Source organism: Episyrphus balteatus, chromosome 4 (genome assembly GCF_945859705.1).
Source record: "Episyrphus balteatus chromosome 4, idEpiBalt1.1, whole genome shotgun sequence".
Taxonomy (NCBI): Eukaryota; Metazoa; Arthropoda; class Insecta; order Diptera; family Syrphidae; genus Episyrphus; species Episyrphus balteatus.
This window is the reverse complement of record NC_079137.1, coordinates 55,277,032-55,303,039: the sequence shown is the minus strand read 5'-3', so window position 1 is coordinate 55,303,039 and position 26,008 is coordinate 55,277,032. Positions and strand designations below refer to the sequence as shown.

At 28.4% G+C, this 26,008-nt stretch overlaps 1 protein-coding gene across 3 annotated transcripts in view; it reads right to left on the bottom strand.

Moving 5' to 3' along the window:
- Positions 1-673: 673 nt before the first annotated feature.
- Positions 674-26,008, bottom strand: part of LOC129918249 (uncharacterized) — a 34,724-nt gene continuing 9,389 nt past the window's right edge. Inside the window, exons 2-3 of one of the 3 annotated variants that reach the window (XM_055998677.1) lie at positions 1,562-1,776; positions 674-799 (exon numbers count right to left, since the gene is read on the bottom strand). In XM_055998677.1, the coding sequence (XP_055854652.1) occupies positions 743-799; positions 1,562-1,776 (272 nt within the window). In that variant the 3' untranslated portion in view covers positions 674-742. The remainder of the gene's footprint in view (positions 800-1,561; positions 1,777-26,008) is intronic. The other 2 variants (XM_055998676.1, XM_055998678.1) reach the window with 2 other exon arrangements.

The window sequence follows — 26,008 nt, the reverse complement described above, 5'->3', positions numbered from 1 at the left end:
AATAAAAATAAATAAAAACAAATATTTTATTTCAGGCTTTCATTTTATTTCAATTTAATTGTTTTTTTTTCATCTATTTTCTAACATTAATTAATGTAAATTCTTAAAATTATAGCACTATATTTACATAAATAAAATTTTTAATTTTTTTTATCTAAAATCTTAATGTAAAATCTTACATGCATTCGAACTAAATTACAATAAATTTGCAATTCTTATGTAAAGTACCTTAAAAATTAACAAAACATTGTAATTTACTTTAAAAAAATAAATTTTAAATGTCTACAACATTATTTATTTCTATGTACGTTAAAATCTAATTTAATTTTATTTTATTTAACCATAACGTATGTATAATAATATGAACAACACATTTTTAAGTCTATGAGAAAAGTCTTTTATGTTATTTGTTGTTTTTTTTTATTTATTTTTATAATTTTTTTTTTTTTGTTCTTAATATTTAACTAAAAATTAATTTATTTAATTTTTTTTTTATTTGAATAACATCTAATTTTTCATTTATACTCCCTAGGAGCGTTAAAATTATATAATTTAAGGTGAATTATTATTATTCCCTTTTTGATCACGATGCAAGGAATTTTACTTGCGCGATTTTTTTTTTTTTATTTAAAAATATATTTAGTTTTTTTTTAATATTTTTTTTTGTAAAGTATAATCTATTAATACATCATTCCTGGATGAACGCCTCCACTTCGTTGGAAATAAACATTAGGATTACTGCTTAATGTGGGTTCCAATGTGGTATATAAGTTGATCTCATCGGGTCGTATAAATAAGCCTGTAAAGATACATATAAAAATAATATTAATTTTAAGTTAAGGGAGTTTTTTTTTTTTTTTTTTGTGAAGTTAAGAGATGTTGGAAATTTATGAAGGAAAGTTTGGAAAATGGAGTAAAAGAAGAATAAGACTTTTGGATCGAATCTTAAAAGTAGGGCTTTGTTAAAATTTCGATCAAAGAAATTCTAATCAGATTGATAGATAAGGCTAATCGAAAATTTGTAGAAGATTTTATAGATTTTGATAGAATGTTAATTTAGTACATAAATTCTATTTGTTTTTTTTTTAAATAATATTTTGACTAAAGCATTATTTCGGAGAGTTATCAGAAGCTCTTTATCGTATGGAGAAAAAAGTTTTAAAGAAGTAAGGAGTAGTTTTTTGGTTATTTGGAATTTTTTTGACTCTGTTTTAATCAAGACTCTATGACTAAAGTTTTAGAGAGTGAGTCTTTGTCTTCTAATTAACTTATTTCTTGTTCCTAAATATGTAGTTCTTTAAAGTATATTTATTAACGGGAAAAAGGTACTTTTGTAGAAATAAAATAATTACTCCAAGGAAACTGATACTGAAAACCACCACAAAAAAATAAGTGTATGTATATGCAAGTCAATTAAAAACAATCAATAAATCCCAGTTTGAATTCCAAAACCAAAATAAAGAATACATTGCATATGTTAGTAATGATAGAGAATAAAAAAATTAATAAAATAATATTATTATATACAAATTATACATAGAAGGCATTGGGATATACAAACCTTACCTGGATACCTTAAGGTTTGTGCTAAATGTGCTGGTGTCATTGACGCTACTGAGCTGCCAAGTGCCTTAAGGGTCGGTGGTAATGGTGGATTTATTTGTGGCGGTGGTGGGGGTTGTGGATAAAAACAAAATGGGTGCGTCACATGTGCTGGAAAATAGTGGTACATACGTGTATAGCTTGGTGGAGCTGCTGCAACAAGTGCCACATGATCTGTGTGTGTATAATTCCATCCAAAACATAATTTTATATAACATCGAAGTAAATATTTATACATTTTTTTTATTTAATTTTTTTTTTTTTTTATTTTATAAAAATGATTTACGTTTAAAATGATATTTATTATTTTTTGTATAATAATGACCCCGTCACAATGTGTATGAGATGTATGATTGATTTGTATCCATATGTTTATGATTTTGTACATATTAATGAATATTGTATGTATGTATGTGTTTTAAATGTTGGTGATTTAATTCCATTTAGATGATTTTAAAAACATAGAAACAAAAAAAAACAAAAATTATATATTAGAATAAGTTATAAAAATAAAATAATAAAAGTAAAATTGAAAGCTGAAATTAAGTCACACCTCTTTGCTTTTGAGAAATTCTTTCCATTGAATAAAAAATTTTCTCAGAAATACTTCAATTATATAAAAATGTTGGACGAATTTAATTCTTTTTTTAAACACTCGAAAAAATTTTGTTGTTTTTTGTGTTTTTTTTTGAAAAAGAATATATATCAGCAGTTTCATTTTGTTTATATAGAGAAAATTTTTCATTTGTTATTATAACTAAGAGTCTAAAAAGTCTTGAGTGAAAGGGTTTCCCTTTTAAAAGAAAAAAAAAAATGAAATTCATAATAAGTACTAAAACAAAATTAAAACATTTTAGCAGGAGTTTAGAATATGGACTAATTTAAAAATCAAGTTTAAAAAGGGCTTCAATTCCATAATGTTAAATTTAGGGTTAGAAGCAATAATCAGAAGGTGCCATAAAACTCTTATAGATGAAAGGGTGTTATTTTTAGTGAGAGTGGGCCTTAAATTAAAATGTATTGTTTATGTTGATTCGGACTTTTTTGAATATGTATATTTATTTTAACTAGCATCTCTCTGATAAAAAATTAAATACCTAGTAAATTTTTTTGAACAAAACTCAATGGTTATTATGTAACGTAAGGAAAAATAAGAAACGAGTAAATGATATTCGCAGAAATATTTTGAGTGAGAGACATACACATTAGGTTTAAAATAAATAATAAACACAACAAACAAAAGAGCTGAGGTACGAACTTTTCCTTTTTGTATTTCCTTCTATGTACATATATACAAATAAAAATCTTTATTTCATACTTTTTAACTATGTTTTGTTAAAACTTGATATTTTAATTTTTTTTACACAATCACAATTTTTTTTTTTTAACTTACATGAAAATATTTTTTTGTTACATGTGTACATATGTATAATAATTGTAATTATTGACAAATAATTTAAAATTTTTGAATTTTCTTATAAAAAAAATAATTTATTGACATAAATAAATAATAATCATTTTTATCAAAAAAACAAAACCGACTTCTATGATTCAAAACGGGGTTTTATGGTTTTTTTTAATAGTTCCTATGGCTTTAACTGAACGAAATTAAAATGGGACTACACTGCAGCTACTAGCTTTCCAATACAAAAAGAATTATCAAAATTGATTGACTCTGTCCAAAGTTATGCGGTCACAAACATAAAAAAAAAAAAACAGACTAATTGAATACCTCCTCCTTTTTGGAAGTCGGTAAAAATATATAATGTTTAATAAAATAGTGAGAGGCGGCTTAGCAACAAAATCATGCATATTTGCATGATGTCTTTATCACAAACTGCACAATTATTGTTCATACTTTTACTTATGCACCCCACTCCTTTACATATTAATTTGTATGAAAATTAAATAAAAAATAAAAGGAATCTCTTAAAGTTTTTCATTAAAATATAACATTCATTGTAAATATGATTAATTTTTTTTTTAATTTTTGATTCTCATAGGATGTGTTTTTTCTCGCTAAAAAAAACACCCTTTGATCTAAAATTTTTTGATGGACATATTTTATTATTTTTTTCTATGGTATATGAGACGTCCACACAAAATTTTATCAGCCTACCACTTATTTCCAGCTAAGCCGCCTTACTAAAAATATACCGCCCTCTCTTAAGAAAAAACTAAATGAAAAACAATTTGAATTTAAATTTAATCACAAAATAACACCGCACACATTTGCAAGGGAAGAAATTTTTTTTTAAAAGAAGTTCAAAAAGAAGTTTAAAAAAAATTTTTTTTTTTTAAGTTTGTACCTCAGCTCTTTTGTTTGTTGTGTTTATTATTTATTTTAAACCTATGTATATTACTCTAAAAGTTTTTTGCGGATATTATTCACTCGTTTTTTATTTTTTGTTATTATACATAATAATCCTTGCTCAGGAAAATGACTACGTCTTTAATTTTTTTATGAGAGAGGTCCTAATAACTTTATTAATAATAAAATAAATATATTCAAGTTTTGGTAATGATATTATTGCGTATGGCATTGAGCTTTAAGCATATCGAACAATTATCAATATTATCGATACTACTGTCATGATGGCTTGAACGAAATAATTAGTCATAACCTGAAGCCATATACCAATTGGCAAACAAAAAAAAATGCTTAAAACCACAATGAAAATGTTAAAAAAAAAAAATCAAACTATAAAAAAATGACAACCACTTTTAAAGAATGTTTGTAAACGTAAACATTTCAACATCGCAATAAATCAAAACGTTCTTCTTATATATTATTCTTTGCATAGAAAATAACATTCTCAGCTTAATTAATAGAAACGGAAAAAAATCTACGTTTTGTGACCCCGATTATTATTTCATTGATCCCTCAGGTCGAAAAAAAAATATGAATCAATATTTAAAATTAACGACATAAAGAAGCAGAATTTAAAAATGTGATAAAACTGATTTCCCAGATTATGGCATCTGTTAATTAAAAAAAATACTACAAATGTTTATATTTTTTTTAATATCAACATTTAATTGGACCCAAAGCAAAAACCCCTAAGGCTAATTTTTAATTAAAATTCAAAAAAAACACTTGAGTAAGTTTTTTTTCTCGGTTTGTGTCTTTATTTGTAAGAAAACCATATTGGCCACTCAGAGTCAAGGTACCTGTATCTCATGAAACCAAACGATAATTGTTTTGAAACATCTTCTCGACCCCGAACCTTTTTTACCCTCAAAGCTTAATTTACACATCCAAGTGAAATGAATTTATAAGCACTCAACAATCAAAAGTCGATTTAATTACAACTTGCTCGTGTTATGAGTCTTGTAGGGAAAATGTTTTCTTATCAAACTCAGACTACAACAATTTTATAGACTTTGTAGACTCTGAAGTAACGAAAATCAAACAAAAAAAATGGTAATTACGAATATTTTTTTTTTTTTTTTTCAACTACGTCATGGCAAAGAGGTAACATCTTTTAAGCTGGAGATCTGAGCTGAACTATTAAAGACGAACGAAAAAAAGCTAAAGCAAAGAGAATAGCCCTAAATAATGGGTCTTGCTTCACAAGTAATACCGCACTCCATTATTGTTCCTAATTCAAGGTTTACCATTACAGTAAATGCACTTAGCTTGGCTCTATGAAGAGAGGAGTCTCAAAGTCAGGCCCATACGAATACGAACTGAACCGCACCGAACGCGAACGGTTGGTACACGATATGATCATCATGATCTTTAGGCTATCTTTGGGAGATCACTACTATGCCATGGTTGAGGTCTCTGTCTTTATCGTCATCGTCGTTGTCGAAGTTTAAGTTTGGAGTAGACTATAGACTGGATAGACGTAGACGTCGCCCAACCGTCGTCGTCGTTTCTATGAGACGCGACTACTTTTTGAACATTTTTTAAACGTCTCTTCGTCGTTTGCGCTGACTTTAGTTGTACTTATAGCACAGAGCGATCAAGTTTTGGTGTTGAAACAGTAAGCAGCAGAGACTGTGGCAGCGGCAACAGCACTGAAGAGAAGTTCAACGACGAGGTTGGAACAGGTATATATCTATGCCGCATGTCAGAAAATATAGATACTTTGCGCTGGAGGGGCGTGTAAAAGTACATGGAGAAGCGACACCTTGACTTTGGCAAGTTTTTTTTTTTTTTTTGTTTTTTTGTATGAGGTTTAACTAGCATGGATGTATTAGCTAGTAATTTTTATTTGCTCAGCGATATTATTATTAGTTTAAGTTGTTGTTGTTTTTGTAGTTTTTTTTAAGATTAAATAATAACAACAACAAAATCGAAACTTGAGAGCTATAAAGTAGACAGTAGATTATTACTTTTAGAGCTCGCTGATATATTATTACACACTCTGACTAGTTTGATATTAAAAAATCAAATTTAAATGTTACGATGTAGATTTTTAATAAGAAAATATTTTTAAAGGTTTAACTTTCAAATAGGGTGTGTAGCTTCCTAGATACATTACCTGTAATGGAATTTATAAATATGTAGTAGAAACAAAGGATAGTTCAAGGTGAGAATAACCTTCAGAAGTTTCTACAAGAGATTGCCCATTTTCTAAAACTTATGTACATAAACTTATAAATGTAGAGTTGTGAATAATTACAAAAACAAAACATAAAATAATCCTACGAAAAACAGCAATAAGTAATAAAAATTTTATATTATCCTCTAAAGTTTTTTTTGTCGATAGAAAAAAAAGTTACACATACACCACAGTGTCCCATCTTCAACATCACCCAAATTAAATACATAATTAGGGTCGTTTAGATAGAAACAAATAAACACCCTTCACCACCATGATTTTGGGTTTCTTATAAGTACAAAAAGTTCTCTTTCTCATTTTTTTTTAACTTTTTACCGCCCTTTTAGTCCAGTAATTTTAGGTTTTATCTGCGGAAAAATTCCTACTGGGCTCGATTTTGGTATAGACCTTCGTTACGGCGTTGTTATGAAGATGTGAAAAATCGACATTGATATCGTGTCCGCGTTAAGAGTTATAGGGGTCAAAAGGTCACAAAAACTGGTTTTTCACGATTTTCAGCAAAACGGTAAGTCTTATCAAAAAATTTTCAATGCAAGAATTGTAGACCAGATTATTATATATAAAAAGTGTCATGACACTTTTTTTCCTAAGACCCACCGTTTCTTAGGTATAACGATTCAAAAAGTTGAAGTTTAGTTGTAATCGTCATAATCCTATTCCTGAAAAAAAAACTCCTAACTGAAAAGTTCCTGAAATTTCATTATTTTTTTAGCTTGAATTTCGTTCCTCAACTGTTAAGAATATGGGGAAACCAAAAAAAAAAAATGGAAATTTTCGCCATTTTTCCGATTGGGGCCCTTCTCCCGAAACCATTTCCCTGGGAATTTTTGTTTAGAATATGTCTAAAAATATACAGGGTGTGCAATAGAGAATGGACAACCCTAAAACGGCTTATAGCTACACTTATGATTGTTCTAAAAACAGATAGAAAAAAGTTCTATCGCAACCAGTTCATAAAATATGGACTTTTTTTCGTTCAGTGTATTTTAAATTTTATCATCTTATGTTTTCGTTCACTACAACCACGAATGAATGAATTTTATTTATTTCTTTTTTTTATAATTTTCTACAATAATTGGATGAGTACATAAACACTTTAAAAATTTCATAGCTATTGCACATTTTCGTAAAAAAAATTTTGAAATCTGTTTTTTGATGCAAAATGTAAAAAAAGTATTTTATGAAAAATTTTAAACACCTGTGGTATAAAATAAATCTATAGAAACCTAGGTGGCCAACTTTCTTAAAAATATTCTGGTATAAGGAGAATATTTTTAAGAAAGTTGGCCACCTAGGTTTCTATAGATTTATTTAATACCACAGGTGTTTAAAATTTTTCATAAAATACTTTTTTTACATTTTGCATCAAAAAACAGATTTCAAAATTTTTTTTACGAAAATGTGCAATAGCTATGAAATTTTTAAAGTGTTTATGTACTCATCCAATTATTGTAGAAAATTATAAAAAAAAGAAATAAATAAAATTCATTCATTCGTGGTTGTAGTGAACGAAAACATAAGATGATAAAATTTAAAATACACTGAACGAAAAAAAGTCCATATTTTATGAACTGGTTGCGATAGAACTTTTTTCTATCTGTTTTTAGAACAATCATAAGTGTAGCTATAAGCCGTTTTAGGGTTGTCCATTCTCTATTGCACACCCTGTGTATTTTTAGACATATTCTAAACAAAAATTCCCAGGGAAATGGTTTCGGGAGAAGGGCCCCAATCGGAAAAATGGCGAAAATTTCCATTTTTTTTTTGGTTTCCCCATATTCTTAACAGTTGAGGAACGAAATTCAAGCTAAAAAAATAATGAAATTTCAGGAACTTTTCAGTTAGGAGTTTTTTTTTCAGGAATAGGATTATGACGATTACAACTAAACTTCAACTTTTTGAATCGTTATACCTAAGAAACGGTGGGTCTTAGGAAAAAAAGTGTCATGACACTTTTTATATATAATAATCTGGTCTACAATTCTTGCATTGAAAATTTTTTGATAAGACTTACCGTTTTGCTGAAAATCGTGAAAAACCAGTTTTTGTGACCTTTTGACCCCTATAACTCTTAACGCGGACACGATATCAATGTCGATTTTTCACATCTTCATAACAACGCCGTAACGAAGGTCTATACCAAAATCGAGCCCAGTAGGAATTTTTCCGCAGATTGGGTTAAAAAATGTCTAAAATTACTGGGCTATTTTATTTAAATGAAAGAAGAAAATTTTTCATTATTATACAACAAAAAGTCATAAATGTGCCAAAATGGATGATTTTTATATAATTCTGAAAGTTGTTTTTTTTTTATAACTCACTTAGTAAGTATACCTCCCATACAAATTTTTCAATTTTTACCAAATAACTCGAAGACGGCTTTAACGATTTTGATTAAACTTTGCAGACGTAATATTCAAAACGATTGCAGTAAAACTGCATTTTTATTTTTTCCAAAATATTCAAATATTTTTTTTTTTTTCATTTAAAAAATGTTGCCCTAAATTTCGGCTCTTCCCCAACATCAAAACGAAATTTCTTTTAAAATTTATATAGAGGCAGCTCTTAAAATCTACTGCAAAAGCAAGTACGTGCATTTTATTTATTTTCATTTTTCTTATTAATCATTCGAGGAATAATTGACAAAGTCTTCAAGAGTATCATTGTCATGGAAAAAGTGCACCAATTTTTAGCCGTTTGCACTCAGCGATACATTTTAGGTCCATTCCATTTTAGAAAATAAATTTCTTGTGCACAGAGTTGTAAAAAATCATTTTTTTTAATACATTTGCTTTCAGTTAAAAATTTCTAACAACTTTGGCTATTTGACCATACATAAGGTTCAATTTATTTTAGTTGAAATAGCTAATGCATGGTAAAAAAGCCAAAATTGTAAGACGAATTTAAAAAAAAAAATTAATGCACACAGTTTGCATTGAATTTTTTTTTGCATGTAGAAAATTTTTCATTTGCAATAATTTTTTTAATGCAAAATATTTTTGTTTGCAATAAATTGTTTTTTCAATGCAAATATTTTTCAGTTGCAATAATAATTTTTTTTACTGCAATTTTTTCTTATTTGCAAAACAATTTTTTTTTTATTTTCAATTGATATCAGTAAGCCTAGCTCCTTCATGCGGTGCCGTGTCTTATTTTTGTATATTTCTTTCACATGTTATAGTTATAGTTATTTTTTGCACCATAAAGAATATCCCACCATTCAAATTATTTTGAAACATTTTTTTTTTATTATTTTAATGGCTAATGATGTGTTGACACAAAATAATATCACTCCGACATTATTTCACAAAGCCATAACCGTTATAGTCTTTTAAGCTTGGTGAGGATTAAACGAGGTACCACGAAATTAAAGAGGAGTAATTTTTGTGATTAGTTAAGACTGTACATGCATTTAGTTTTAGTTTTGAAGCATGATATTTACTAGCTTACAAAAAAAAAAAAAAAAAAATAATCGGAACTAAATTTACACTCTTCTTCACCTTAAAAATAAGTAGCTTAATTCAGGATCCTATCGCATAGTCAAAAAGACGGGAGCCTATCGGAACCCCGCTTTTTAAAATCCCGTTTTTCGAAAATCCCGAAAAAAAAGTTTCAAAATCCCGTCTACTAAAATACCGATTTTTTAAATCCCGTCTTCTGAAATCCCGCATTTTAAAATCCCGTCAAATCCCAAAAATTCCGTTTTTTACATGCTTAATGCATAAATAACAAAAATCATAAGAAATAGACAAAAAATTAGTAAAACTAAAAAAGTAAAATATTAGTAAATATTAGTTTGTTAATTGATTTCTTTTTAATATTACATTGTTTACTTTTTTTATATGTCATATTTTTTTGTTAAAGCTTATAATTAGCTAAATGCGTTTTGAAAAATCTCTCATTTTTAATTTGTTTTAATTTTTCACTATCCCAATTTTGCAATCAAAACTTAGTTGTTTTATTTTAAAAAATCGTGCGATTATAAGAAACGGGATTATAAAAAGCGGGATTATGAAAAACGGTATTTTAAAAGCGGGATTTAAAAAACGGGAATATAAAAAGACGGGATATCGAAACCAACCCCAAAAAGACCTCAATTTTTATGTTTTCTAATATCAAGAAAATTATTGGAAATGAATGATGTCTCCAAGCTATTGTCTTTGGTAAAAAAACATATTCTAATATGATAAAGCAATATAGTGGAAAGTCCTAAATAAAGCATGTAACTTTATGTACATATGGAGGGTTTATTGACTTGGTGACAAAATATGGCCAAAAAATGGATTTAAAACGAACTTTCAATTTCCTTTAAGAACTGAAGCGAAGTTCTTTTAATTAAGAAAAGACTTCTATTCAATTTCGGATTAATTCTCCGGACACGAATTTCATATTTGATATTTTTTTCTAATTTGTTTATTATATCTTTATGGCCTATACATGCATAAACATTCATGCCAAAGAGCATAATTTTTCGTATAGAACATGAATACGGAAGACATAATTTTAAACACAGCTGTCAAAATGTTTTTATTTATTAATATTTAATTCTTCTCAACAAGGTCGTTGCGTTTTTATTCCACTTCCGTGTGCCACAATCTATCATCAACGTTTTTATAAATTTAACTTTATTAAGAAAATTATTTATTATTTCTGTTTTTTTTTTTGTGTATTTTTCTTTTCACACACAGAAAAAGTCGCCAATTTAACTGTTTTCACCCATGATGATGATGATGGGTGAAAACACAACACAACATAACTTCACTCAGGCTAGACATTTGGATAGAAAACAAAAAAGAACTGATGAATGGTTTGAACCTGACTGAGTTGGAACTCTTGCACAGAGGGAAAATACACGTGTTAGTTAAAGTATATCTAACATATAAACAGCAGGCAAGAAGAATGGCAAAAGACTGTGTAAAGGTATCTATTGCAGTCATGGGAGGCTTTTTGAATCGAATCCACACAATTGTTAGCTTGTGGTTTTTTTTTTGCCTCCACATAATAATTGGTAGCTTCATTCGCTTTTTGCTGGAGAAAAAGGTAAAAATATATAAAAGAAGACAACGAACAGAATGCGAAATGATACAGGAGAACTTAACCTAATTGGGCACGCTTCAGGGTTTCATCTTTCATGCGAGGAATACACGAAGCGTGACCATAACAAGGTGATCAAAAATATTTCTATACAACCTTCATAGTAAGCAAAAGGGTATAGGACGACGACAACGACGAAGACGACAACAAACGACGATGATGATGATGACGAAGTCGTCGTGGTTTTTCCCAACTCCCAACAAAGGTACCTTTTTTCATATTTATTTTTCCTTCTTTTTTTTAGGTTTTTTTTTTTGATAACATACCTTTTTCATAGGTGCATAGATTTCTTTTGTTAGTTTGTGGATCGATGTACTGAAAAAGGTAAAGAACTATATTCTTTTTTACCCAAAACTGAAAATTCAAACGGTATAAAAAATTGTAGCATACCAAAAAGTTTGAAGGAAAAATTCTATACTATGCAATTTATGTAACTTCCTTAAGGGGGATATCGAGAATAATCTCAGACCAAAGATGGTAAAAATGATTAAATTCGAATTGGAAAATAGGAGAAATAAGAAAAAAAACCCTACATGCACTATGACTCTGCTGCAAAAATAATCATGGATGCGGGATGCCTTTAAAAGTGCATATAGGTGATTTTTAATGAGGGCTTCGTTTCCATTTTCCATATAGTACCTAAGCTACTACTACACAACCTACACTCTTCTACACACTCTTGAAATGAATTAGGTCACATTCTAATCATGGTAAAAGATATGATGGTGGGTAAAATGGGGCACGATATAGGCACTCTATTTGTCTAGGGCATTAAGAATTATTCATAAGGTACAAAGTTAAAGGATAAAGAAGCAGTGCTGTCTTCCTTGTTGGATTGTAGTAGAAGTAGTTTCATTTCTTATACAAATATATTCTTCAAAGAAAACGAAATGGATAGTGTTCATAGTTGCTTGTGGTTCGAGCTCAACATGCAATTTAGGAAAAGTGTGTTCCACGAAAGAAAATGCTTTCGCCTTAGATTTTCAAATGACAACTTTTGACGCTTGGTTTTCATTCCAAATGGAATACATTAAATGAATTTCATGGGTATAGGAAGTTTTTTTTTAACTTATCACACAATCCTTAAAATGTTGGCCCAATTCATAAAAACTTGGCACTTAAGATTTTAAATTTTAGGTTAAATATACTATATTTTGTTTCTATTCTGATCCCAAGCCCAATTTTGTCCAACAAAATTATTACTTGAAAAGTTATCTTTTTTTTTTCAAAAATAAAGTTGCCAAAATTGTATGTCTTACCCATTTTGTGCACGACTAATGCTTTTTGCTAAAAAAAACTATAAAAAGACCTTTTTCTATATCCCGAATCACTAACTTTAGGGTGAAATAAAAAAAATCTCTGAAAAAAAGTTGGTGGTTTTTCAAGAAATGAACATTTGTATGGATTTTTCAAAGGCTTACTATTAAGATATAAAATATCTTTTGTAAAAAAAACCAAGTTGTTAACCAATATCAAGACTTTTTAAGTAATTTCTCATGATTGTTCCGAGAAATTTTATTGGAAAAATTCAAATTCGTGTTTGGCACCCAAAACACATTAAGTAATCAGCCAAAAAAAAATTACAATAGATTTGACCACTTTTATTTAAGTTTAAATTATTTAAAACAAAATTATAAAAAATCCTACAAAATAATTGTTTTCTTTTGTTTATGAACCGTTTTTGAAAGCGAGTATTTTGGCTCAGGATTTCTCAAAATTAGCTCTTGTGGTATAAAATATTCTGGCAACAATAGCATATTTTTCTGACGGTGTTTCAGTATAAATTCCAAATTCTTCTATTTAATTTAAAAACATTTTCTATGATTTTTTTTTATTTTCTTGATGAAATTCTTTATGTTAAATGGAGAAAGCTAGCATGGTCGTAAAATCAAAATTCTTGAATAGTAAAAGTTTAAAAAAAAAAATAAAATAAAATCTGAAATCAAATTGCAATCAAAATTATATGCATTTTTAGAAAAAAAAATTTCAAATTCGTTAGAGCCGTTTTTTTAAAAAACTAATTTTTTATAAATTATTTTTTGGAAAAAAAGTTTTAAAATAAAATCCGTATACCATTTTGTCGAAATCACTAATCAACATCTACAGTAAATTTCAAATAAATTCAATGTCTCGTTTTCGAAAATTTGATTTTTCAAAAAAAAATTTTCAAAATTTTTTTTTTAAATCCAAAAATTATTTTTTTGAAAATTTAATTTCAGAAATAACCAAATAAAACCAACTAATTTTAACATTTTTGTACATATTTGATTGGCAACAAAAAAAAAAAAAACGAAAGGGCTGAGTTTCGAACTTTAATTTAATTAAACATGAACCCTCCACATACCGACACATCAAGTGTTCCAAGCTATATTTTATTATGGTTTGCAACCATATTGTCGAAATAAAAATAAGCTATAAATTCAGGGTACCCATGAGTTTGAATTTGATTAATAAAATCGATATAGTATCTAATCTATGCAACTTTAAATGGAATTTGTCACAAGTTTAAAATTTTTCACAATTTTTAAATTTTGTTTTTCTACATGTTGGTTAACATAAAATATGACAAAAAGGAATAATGTTTTTGAACTATGAGGAGACAAGATACAAATTTTACCAGAGTGAATGTAATTTTGCTTTCTTATAAAATAGTTGCCTTTGCGCAGAGGCGTATCGTAACCAATGAAGTTCTTTAATCGTTAAAATAGAAAACAGACTATAACGAGTCTACTTGATTTTTATCGTTCCATATCTAAAGCCAACTGCTGGTAATTTTGCTTTAGCTTTGAACTTTTTTTTTTTTAACTTCGTGATTATTTGATATTGCTTTTTCGACAGGTTTCTAAGGGCAGGGTTTTTCCTTTCAGCATGACAGTACCAATTGGTCCGGTCGTGTTCTATTTTTTGAGAGATGATATTTATAGAGTTTGTATGCTTCAGCAGATCTTTTCGCATATTGTAGCTTTGTTACACGTCTTCATCTCTGCTGTTGGTAATTTATTTTAATACTTTCTGTACCTACCTACATTGTCCAACATTGTTAAAAACAACTGTTAAAAACAACACTACTTTATTTAAATAAAAGTCATTATTGGCATTGGCATGTGTGCAGTAGTAAATGAGCAGTATAAGTATGTCATCTTTTTGCGTTTTTTTTTTTTTCATAAACAAAAACTTGAAAATTCCAACAAATACAACTGTCACACTACGGCTTTATAAAACTTTTTAAGAAAAAAAAACAATTTTATCATAGAGGCTTAAACTTCGTTAATAGCTCCCTTCGTTTCAAGAAGTTGGTGAGTGTGTAGAAATTTTTAGACGAAGCTGGAATTAAAAAAAAAAAAAAAACTACTTTAACAACTTCCCACTAGCTTTATGGATATATTTTCGGTAGAACCTGCAAGATAAACTTAAGTCACAGCTTCGATTAATTTTCTTTTATTCCCTATAAGATCATAAAGATATTTATAACTTGTAAAATGCTGTACACATTTTCAAATGTGAAAACTTTGGTAATTTCTAGCAAGAGCCAGTACCACTGGATTTCAGGTCAGGATTCGAAACCATATCTTTGGCGTAGTAGCCTATCTTACTATCCATTGCGACAAGGGATAATGCAATTGAAAAGATTAAGCTATTAGTTTTCAAACGGTGAACTTGTTTTCCAAAAGGGTGAATTTGATTTACAAAACTTGTTTCATTTTATTTGTAAAATAATATATTTCATATCTAGATGAGTGAATTCAGCACTTTCCAAACCATTTAAACCAGGCTTAAAACTATCAAATATTTTCGTTTCATCTAGTTTGAACTGATTGTTTTAAAAAATTAGAAAAAAAATTCTTTTAAAAACTTAACTTTTTATTCAAAATATCTTAAGAATAACAGAATTTCCATACATTCATTGTATGAGTATATGAAAGAAATAGAGATAGGAAGTGATGAATTATTCTTGCCTAGTCCCCTCTTTCATAACCCACAGAGCCTCTTCTGTACTGAAAGTCAAAAACCCATCCATCATTCTATGATAATATTTCAACAATCAACTAAAAGCTCTAATTAGAATGTCATCAAAACAAATAGCCTTAATCAATTTTCTAAAAGTAGTATACTACGTTTGCGTGTTCTCTTCTAATTGATCTTGCCAAAGCATATATTTTACCTCTCTTGTTGATATCAAAACTGCACAAAAAAAAAAAAAACAAACATTAAAAAACCATTGCAAACAAGTTTTTTTTACCCGGAATTCAAGTCCCCATATTGTGCTCTCAATGTGGCTATAAGCATACGTATACTCTGCATTTTCTAGTTATAATAAACCACCGCTACGAATTTGTGTCTTTAACTTGTTAGATACCACTTTTCATCTAATGTATATACAGAGGATGGTTGGGTCGTTTAGAAGGAGGAACAGCTCCTACGCCCAAATGTCATCCATCTTACCACATAAATGTATGCTCACATAATTTCGTCTTTCTGTCTACACTGGTTGGGTTGTCGCAACCACAAGTCCGTGTCGTCTCTTGTTTGGCAAATAATCTAAAAAAAACAACAACAACAAGAAAAAAAGACACACAAAAATAAGACGAATGAAAACGCGAATTTACAACTATTACAGCTCGTTACAGAGCATGTTATTTCCTCATTACCATTTCTCTAGTCTTGAGCTGAAATCAGAGACTGCTTCTCCTCATAAATATAAACCTTCTTCTTGCGTTTGCAACCGAACTTGGCGCAAACTGAACCAAAACTGAACGAGTGACCAGACCAGACCAGATCTCTACCATCAACTATACGTAAGCTATATGAAGCCTCCCAGGCTTAAACCCGTCGGCCGGTATCACAACTGGTTGGCATGATGCAGTTGCCACAAGAATAAACTGCCTAACATACTCGTACATTTGCACAATTGAGATGCTACTCTAGGTCCAGATTCGCAGATTCAGGTTCAAGTTTGGAACTCTGATGGCTTTGGTCGAAACACAACCCAAAGAAGTAGCTAGTGCGTCCGTCGAGTCTTCATTTTCGAGAGATCGGAAAAAGGAAAAAAGTAAGATAGGCGCTCTTGGCATCTAATACCTCATACATTTCAAGGCTGATCACGTGAATTAGCGAGAAATTGAATTATTGACTACAAAGTGAGTGCGCACAACAGCAACACACACTCACGACTCAAGACTCACCTCATCCGTTGGGACCCACATATGGCAAAGCATAGATATAAGATCCCTCTAGCTGCAATGATCGGATCCATTTTAAGGCGATTATTAATTAAGCAACATACAAACACAGAGTCTTTGGAGTCTCTTCGGACCTCGGAGTCACTCTAGCTTGCCTTATGAAGTAATACCCAGCCCCATCAAGATAGAAAGATAGATAGATACGCGAGATGGTGATGGGGCATCTATAGCATCTATACGAGTATACGGATTATGTTGTTTTGGCCTTTTTCATGTGCTTAGCCAAAGCCAAAGCTGGAACTTCAGAGACCTCCTCTAATAAAATGCGCCAAGTTGAAATATATATTTTATTTAGCCATTTCCGAGGCATAGCGTTGCATTACGATTGTTACGTAATTTACGTAGGTTAAGTGCAAGTGGTATTTAAGCTTCTGTATGTGTTGTGGCAATTGCTGGATGCTTGGATGCTGGTCAATTCAATTTCAATTTCGTTTTCATTCAGAGTCAAGAGAGGCAGCACAACCATAAGTAGGAAGTTAGCGCGTAGTATAGTAGTAGCTACATCATAAGAGGCATTCAACATAATATGGTTGCAATGACTTCAAACTGACAACAAAAAAAATTGTTTGTATTGAGCAATCGGGCTATTGTTGTCGTATAACGCGTCGCATAATGGCCTTTAAGATTATAAAATAAATAGGTTTTTCTTTTTTCTTTTTTTGAGTGACACTAGAAAACTATCCATATGAGGATTAATTGCTTTTTTTGTTTTGATTTTTTGTTTTGTTTATATAAAAAAAAGGAAAGAAATGGAATTTATTTTGTTTCAATTTATGTATAAACTAATAATAATGGTGAAATAGAAAGTTTCAATTCTTTACCAACCAACTTGCCATCATGGTTCATTAGCAATTCGATATAGAGTGTATAAATCCATTGTTTGTGCAGAAAGCGATTAATCATTTATAAAAGTTTTGAATTTCCTTCTATTGGCTTTTAAATTGGGTGAAATTTTTTTTTTTGTAAAACATAAAAGTAACATGACGTTTTTATTTATGAAGTTGTTTTTTATTTTTGTTTATTGAATGATTTTTTAAAGACTTAGGTACATGTGTTATGTCATGTTATAGCCCTTTCGCTTTCTTTATTGGAAAATAATTGATTTATTGTGGTAAAATTTGTTTGTTTTTTTTTTAATGGTTCCATTGTTTTGAAGGAAAGAAAAATAAGAGTTTGAGATATATCAATGTAATGTAATTGTAATGAAAGAAATGTAAAAAATTACAGAAGCAACATTTTTAAAACTTGTGGCAACTCACAACTTTTTGGGCAGTATAGTGAAAAACATTCTTAATTAAGAACTTAACCTGTAACAGTTTTTTTTTTAGAAAAACTTTACGTTGTAATAATTTTTAAAAACAACAATTTTTGACGTGATAATGTCTTATAAATCGATGAACCATGGCAGCCACCACAAAAAAGTGACGCCATTTTCTAACGTTACACTCTCGCACTTTCGCAGTGCGGCAAAAAATTTCAATTCAAAATTAAAAATAAACAAAATTAAGAAAAAATTCTAAAAAATTTTGAAACTAAGCTATAAAGTTTTGTTTGAATGTTGTACACGTGTTGGGGCTATGACAAAATGATGATTTTGGGTAAAGGAAATTTTTTTTGACAATTCTAAAGGTACCAGGTGAAAGACGAGGAAAAAAAATTGGGCATCTGATACGAATTTTTTTCTAACACTCTGTGTTTCGAAATATGAATTTTTGAAAAATACCTTGTTTTTTAGGGGTATTTATGGGTAGTTTTTGATTTTTAGCTTTTTTTTGGAGATTTCAAAAAATTAAAATTAAACTTATAGGACAGTTAAGTTTTGGCTTTATGCATACATGTGCAAGAATTTGGAATCGTTTAGTGAGTTTTGACTGAATAACGGAAGAAACAAGGTTCTAAAAAACACGTTTTTTGACCGCTTTTAATGAATTTTTGTCGTTTTTTATTTTTATCTTTTTTTCTTTAATAGATACAGGAATAAAGTATGTGGAGTAATGATAGACCATGATTACGACTATATGTGTGCGAAGTTTCAATCATATTTGTAAACACAATTTTGAGATAATGGTAAAATAAAATTTTAGAATTCAACAGGTTATAACTTTTGACCAAGAGCAGATAGAAATTTGATTAAACAGTTATGAGCGTCCTGATACAATTACCTTTCATTTGGTATATCAAACATAACGGTAGACTAACTACAAGCTACACAATGTTAAATCAAGAAACTTGCGAAAAACCTCAAAACACCAGTGGAGATCTGTTGCCCCCCGAAGAGCCACCAGTATGGGAAGTATCGTAATCTCAGTCTGGAAATTCGACATGGTTGACTTTAAAAAATTCTTACTTCTCCTGTAGGCATCTATGAAATAAGATTGATACGTCATATGAAAGGTGAAATAATAAGCTTTCAAATGGTATAAAATTTTTATAGATTGTAAGGAAAAAAAATGGAATTAATGACATGAGAAGATAAAAATTCATGTTTTTTTTGCTTTTTTTTTATTAAAATGATGGTTTTCAATAAATTATTTTTATACTTTTTACGAATTGTAAAAATTTAAAAATGGTTTTATTTTAAGAAGAAATACTTGGCTTTTAAATTGCATAATTTTTTTTGTAAGCTTTTAAAATAATGATTGTTTGAAAAAAGTAAACGCTTCAATTGACTCATTTTAAACAAAAGCACACAACCTGTCTTTTGACGACGTTATCACGTAAAATCATCGTCCGTAAACCGGTTTTACAGACAACCTCTTTTTTTCAAAAGGCTATGATTTTGATGATGAAATTGTGGTTATCTATATGAATTGTAATTTTTTTTTCAAAATCGTATAAAATTTGTCAGAATTTGAATGAAATAATAAATTTTAGTTTAGATTTTGAAAAATTCAGTTTTAAGGAGAAATACAATTTTAAGAAGGATTCAAATTGATTTTGAGGGTAAAAAGTAGTACAGTACTCGTATAACTAGTAATCTAATAAAAGTTAAAGTATTTAAAAATTTATTTCTCCACTATAAAATTTATCAAAATTTTTTATACAAAAGCATTTATATAGTTTTAGTATAAATCAAAAATAAAATTAGAAGAAATTTTGAAGAAATTATCATGTTTTTTTTTTTTTTGAAAAAACTAATTTTTGAAAACGATTCATTACATTTTTTTGATATTTTGGTTATTTATTATTAATTATTATTACAATATATTTTTAACATTTGTAGGGTTTAAGAAATTGCCGCTCAGAAAGTGACCTACTCGTCGCTCGAAATTTCCGTTCAGGATTCTGCTGCTCAAATGCTCAACCGCTCAGGAGGTGGCCGTAGCCTAAGAGTCCGTAATAGATTTGTATCATAAATTATGATACATAGTGAATAGCCTGCCGCTTAAATAGTTTTTTTTAATCCTAATTCAAAAAGTCTGTTTTTGAAAAATTAACATGTTTTCATCCGTCCGAAATATCCACTCCAACACTGAGAGAAAAAATAAGTTGAAACGTCGTTGTTTCAAAGATGAACTACTTTGATTTATGTGACTTTAAGATACGAAACCATAAAAAATTAACATTTTTTCTACGTTGATTTTAAAATGTTCATCTTCCACGCAAAATCATTCCGAAAAATAGTTAAATCAATGTGGTTTTCATTAATTTTACGTTGTTTTATGGTGGCTTTTAACTCAGTGAAGTATATGAGCTTTCGAGTACACCTTAAGGTTAAACTGAAAAGCTGAGCAATTCACTCAAAGAATTTCATATCGCTTCAATTTTGTTTTTATGAACAGGGTGATTTTTATAAGAAGGGACAAAAAACTAGGGCATGTAGGTTGGGCAATCTCAAAACAAGTGAAATAGTCAATTTAGTCAAATTAAATAGAATTAGAAACCAATTATTTTAAGAATCGAAGATCACTCCAAAAATAAAGGAAATATATTCAAATTCTAATTAAATATGATAATGTTGAGTTTTAACTTAAAAAAAAAATTGATTTTTGTTAAAATTCATAACTTTGTCTGGGTTAAGTGCATGTTAATATTACGTTATGTATATTTTCTTTCATAAGAAAAAAAAATTTGTTAAATGCGTGCTTAAACTTCATAAAAGAAAAATTAAATTTCTCAGACAACGCGTGCGTTATAAAATGCAATTAGTGACTTTCATATATAAACTTAACAAATTATTAATTTTTATGTTTAAATATATAGTAGCTATATAAAAAAAAAAAAACTAATAAGAAAAACAAAACAAAATCAACAAAAAATGGTAATGATGTATGAAATGCAATAGAAAAAATAGAGGCAAAAAAAATAAAATTTTGTTAGCAACTCCAACTACCTACTACCTATAAACTATTACATTTTCTCTTCATCAAAGTTTCATTGAACTCATCACCTAAAGCTAAATTTTGTATACATATACATATATTGAAAGAGTTAAAATTCTACCAGCATTATTTAATGCTAATTACAAGAAGTGCAGTCTATGCATGCACAATGTATGTACTTGGCATATTTTATAGCAAAACAACCAACCACAAAACAACGACCGACTATGACTACAGAAGTGAGTACATTCATACCTCGAGGCAATCATTAATAAATGTTATGGCATGAAAATAGCAGTTACCAACTACTTTTTTCTTAGCTGTATGCTTCTTCTTCTAATATTACTCTCGTACACACATTTGTTCTTCTTTCTATCTATTCTTTAGTTTTTTTTTTTAATTTTATTATTACTTTTTTTTTTTATTTTGCTAACAAAAACCACTGACATAAAAATCATGCTCAAGAAAGTTGCACTCTATATATAAACTAACGGGTATTGGTATAGAAGATTCTTAAAGAATACACCGCATGTCCCGTGATTTTGTGTTGTGTATAGTAGAGTAATTGCAAGTACGAGTAAAATAGTAAAACAGTGTTGTTCTACTCTCGTTTTCTGTCTCGCTAATGAGACAATCACCAGTTAGGCTTTCACTAGTCATGTTAAGTGCATCAGTGTCTTCTTTTTAACATATACAGGCTTTGAATGAAGGTGGAAGTTGTTTTGTGAGAATTGAAAAGAATATTTGTTGGAACTTTATTTTGTAGTTAATTAAAGGAAAAATGATTATCAAATTAATGTGGTTTATTTGAAAGTTCCTGGACATTTAACTGAAAAGTAAGCACATGAAATATGTAAAATAATTCCCTTTTAATGATTTACTAAAAGATGAAAACGCTGCGTAGGAAATTTTGTCTTATAAATATAGTTTTCAAAAAAAAAAAGTTCGAACGTCAACTCTTTCGTTTGTGAAAACAACAACGCTGAACATTTGCAAAAACACATAAAATCAGAAAATTTTGAATGTAAAATTGAAGAAAATTTTAATTTAGAAAGATTTTGAATATTTTTCCATCCCTCCTGCTCCACTTTACCCACTTCTTCTTGAAAATAAGAAAATAATGAAGAAAAAAAAAGAGATTAACTAAATTTTTTTCACTTCATTTGTTTTTCGATTTTTGCAAAAAAAATATGAATGACTAATTTCTTAATTAAGTATGAATGAAAACGCGTTGCCATTAATATATTATCTGTGGATTGGAATCATCAATTTAACTTAATCTTTATAACTCTTCGACTTCGTTTGTTTTTTTGTATCGTGGTTTGCTTCTTATAAATCACATTAAAAGGATTGATTCTTAATTCTAATAACTCTATTCACAAATTATCAAACCGCAACAGTTTTTTTTTTTTTGTATCATTATTATTCTTAACAGAACTCAATTCATTTGAAAAGCCAAGAACATCAATCATTTTATCATAATTTAATTCAAGAATAAAATAAAAGCAAAAGATTGATACACAAACGAAAAAAAATAAAAGAATTCAATCGGTCATTCTCATAAAACCCCAAAGCAGCAAATGATGACCAATACAATTGCATAACAAAATAAAATAAACAAAAAAAAAAATATTCTTATAAGAAAAAAAGAAAAAGAAAAAAAAAAACGTGTTGAGTATTTTTCCTTCTTCATTTTTTGTAAGTTTTTTTCTTTTCTTCTTCTCTGTTTTTTTTTTTCTTATTTTTTTTATAGTTTTTTGTATTCATAATTTTTTTTTACAGCTATTAAAGAATATACAAAAAAACCTAGAAACCAGATAAACTCATAACCTACTTCAATAGCATGGTTCTCTTTGTGTTTGATGCAAGATCGATGGATTCATTTAGCAATATTATAATACGAAAAAAATTCCAATCAAATCTCTCAGTTCGGTCATTTGTATTGTATTTGCATATCAATAAACAAAAAAAAAGACACTCCAACAACATACACATTTATTTATATGTTGACCATAAAACGGTACTGTTGCGAATCGAATATGGACACTTTAAATTAATTACTATAACATTTTTTTCTTATATTCAAATCTTAGCCTAATTTTTTTTGTGAAATTAAGATCAAGTTTGTGTAGTTTATAGCCAATGGTTTTGTTCTATATAAAGAATGGTTATTTTGACTCTTGTTTGTTGGATTGTTCTTGGAGTTTTTTGAGATTTCAGAATTTTCAGAAGGGTTAAGAATTCAGAAAAAAATATTTTAAACCTTTGTTTCTTTTATTGACCAACAATACTTCTCTTCTAAGTCATTGGGGACAATTTTCATATAGCAAACATTTACTACACAACCAACTAACAAATTTGTGCATTTTATTTGCACATTCATAGTGAAACTGATATTGATGCAGTTTTCTTGGTTATCATTTGAATGAAGTTGGAATATCAGCTGATCCAAGTTTAAGATAAAAAAGAATTGATACAAAAAATTGATGCCGGCTGGTTTTGATGTTGACGAATCTAGTTTTGAAGACTTTCTTCAACGCCAAGAAAAATTTAATAAATATTTTATAGAGTTTATCCATCAGAAACTTGCACCAGAGGTATAATAAGATCTTAAACTTTATGTTTGCAATGAAAAGTTTTGATTTAAGTAATATATTTTCTGGTTTTTAGTTTTCTAGTAAATGTGTAGTGTATTTTATTGATTATCTTGCCAAACTATACAAACTAATGAAAAAGAAATGCCAGACTTTTTTCAGTGGGTATACCTAGAGAATTTCTTTCTGAGAATTTCGAGTTGTAAGTTTTTAATCAGATGAAACGTGACCTTCGTACTACATTTTTTTCAAAATGAATATAATTTTTTATCCGTTAAGCGAAAAATTATCAAAGGACATGATCCATTTTTGGGCCCAATGCGTACACTGACAAGACTAGTATTAAATAAAAGCTTATATTGAGCTCTATTAGTCAGCCAAATATTTTCAAAATTGGTTTTATTGATTTCAAGATATTTGAGTCTGAAGTTGGGGACGAAAAAATCAGAAAAACCGGATTTTTTTTTAAAACAAATCTTAATAGTATCCGAAGTATAGAACCCAGAAAAACAATTTTGGTGCCAAATGAAAGGTTAAAGTAATACCTTTCAACTGATACTTATATCTTTTACATATGCTCAGTATTTTTGTATCGTTATATGGTTCTTAGATTTTTTTTTGAAAAAAATTCCTTAAGACTGATTTCTACGACTGATATCTCGAAAAAATATGTTATGACAAAAACTTTTTTTTTACACCAATGATATCTTCAATTGATAACCTTTTATTTTATATACATAAAAGTTACATTACTTTAAACAAAACTATATTTTAAACAAAAAAAAACTAAAAACTAAAAAAATTCAAAAAAAATGAATATAATTTTTTTCGACTTTATTCAAAACTTAATTAATAGGTAGTTGATAATAAAGAATATTTTATTCAGCATATTTTGGCAGTTCATTTGGTAGGTTCTATACTTCGAATGTTATGAAGATTTGTTTCGAAAAAATCCGATTTTTCTGATTTTTTCGTCCCCAACTTCAGACTCAAATATCTCGAAATTCCCAAAACCAATTTTTAAAATATTTGGCTGACTAATAGAGCTCAATATAAGCTTTAATTTGACACTAGTCTCGTTGGTGTACGCCCTGGGCCCAGGCTCCATAGAAAAATGGGTCATCTCCTTCATGACATAGCTATTCAAAGGAATTAGTTTTGGGGAGCAGAATTTTTGTATAGCTGATGCTGAGAATAATTTTTTTTATATTTTAAATAATTCCAGTGGCTAACAACGCTTGGCAATCAAGCTTTCAATAACACTAAGGACTGATAGTTTTTATACCAGGATAATATTTATTTAAAATTACCCATTTCAATGAATAAGTTTTTTTTGGAAAATGGAAGATTGGAAGAAACTCTGTTTTTAAATTTATAACAAGGTTAATCCTATTTTTTCAAAAATAAATTGATCGCAATTTATACTTTTTCAAAATTTGGTTGTATACTCAAAAAGGAAAGAAAAAATCTTCATCTTAAAAAAAAAAATTGAAAAAAAAAAATTAATTTTACAAAATAAAAATGTAAAATGACGTATTTATAAAACATAATTACCTCCAGTCCTCGATATAATTCAGCCAATTAAAATTTCAGAGATCTTAGAGTGCTCAGTAGTTCTAAGCACCTGAACGCTATTCTTGAGTTGAATGGGTTAATTTTGGCTTACAATAAATTAATACAAACATTTTTTTCTCAGCACAAATTTCTCTGAATTTCTCCCCTTGTCAAAAAGAAAAAGTAATTTATTTCATTTTCAAAACTACATAATTTGGGGATCAAAGAATAATGATTTTTTAATCAATATTTTGAAAAACAGTGCATTTAAATTTTTTTTAACATTGATTTTGTATTATTAAATTGGTACCAACTTTTTTTTATTTAATTTCAAAATGGGTCTAAATTTTTTTTCAAAGTATCTTGCCATAAAAGTTTTTAAAAATATGTTTTTTTCGAATTGATTTTTTAAACATGTCATGAGTTTTAACTGACCGCTGCTATCCAAACAAATTTCTTTGGAGTTTTGGTAGTACTTCTTCAAAAAGAAATACTATTTCAAAAGTGAAGAGTGAAACAGAATTTTTATTTCTCAACTTGGATTTCAAAATTTTAAAACATAAAAATTATCGTCAATATATGCTTATGAAGAATACATATTTAATAAATTCTTAAAATGCTAATATACCGAGCCGAATTTTTCATTTGATAATACTTTTACAAAGACCAATTTTTGGAATATTTATTTCTTTTTTTTTAATAATTTTTTAAAATTGTTTGGATCTGTTTTTATTTTTAAATAAATTGTTGACCGTCGCATACCTAAACATAAATAAAAAATATCACAAATCCGTTTTTTTAAATATTTGATTTCTCACAAATTAATTCGGTATTTTTTTTAAAAGATACAATTTTTTTTTAATTTGCATGGTTTTCATATTACGGCTACTCAAACGGTTACCTACGTTAGAAAAAAATGAAATCTTGTTATGACAGATACCATTAATATTGGTTCAATTTAAAAAGCACACAGATTTTTTTATTTTCCATTGTGACTGTTTTCTAAATATCCAAAAAATACTGACTAATAA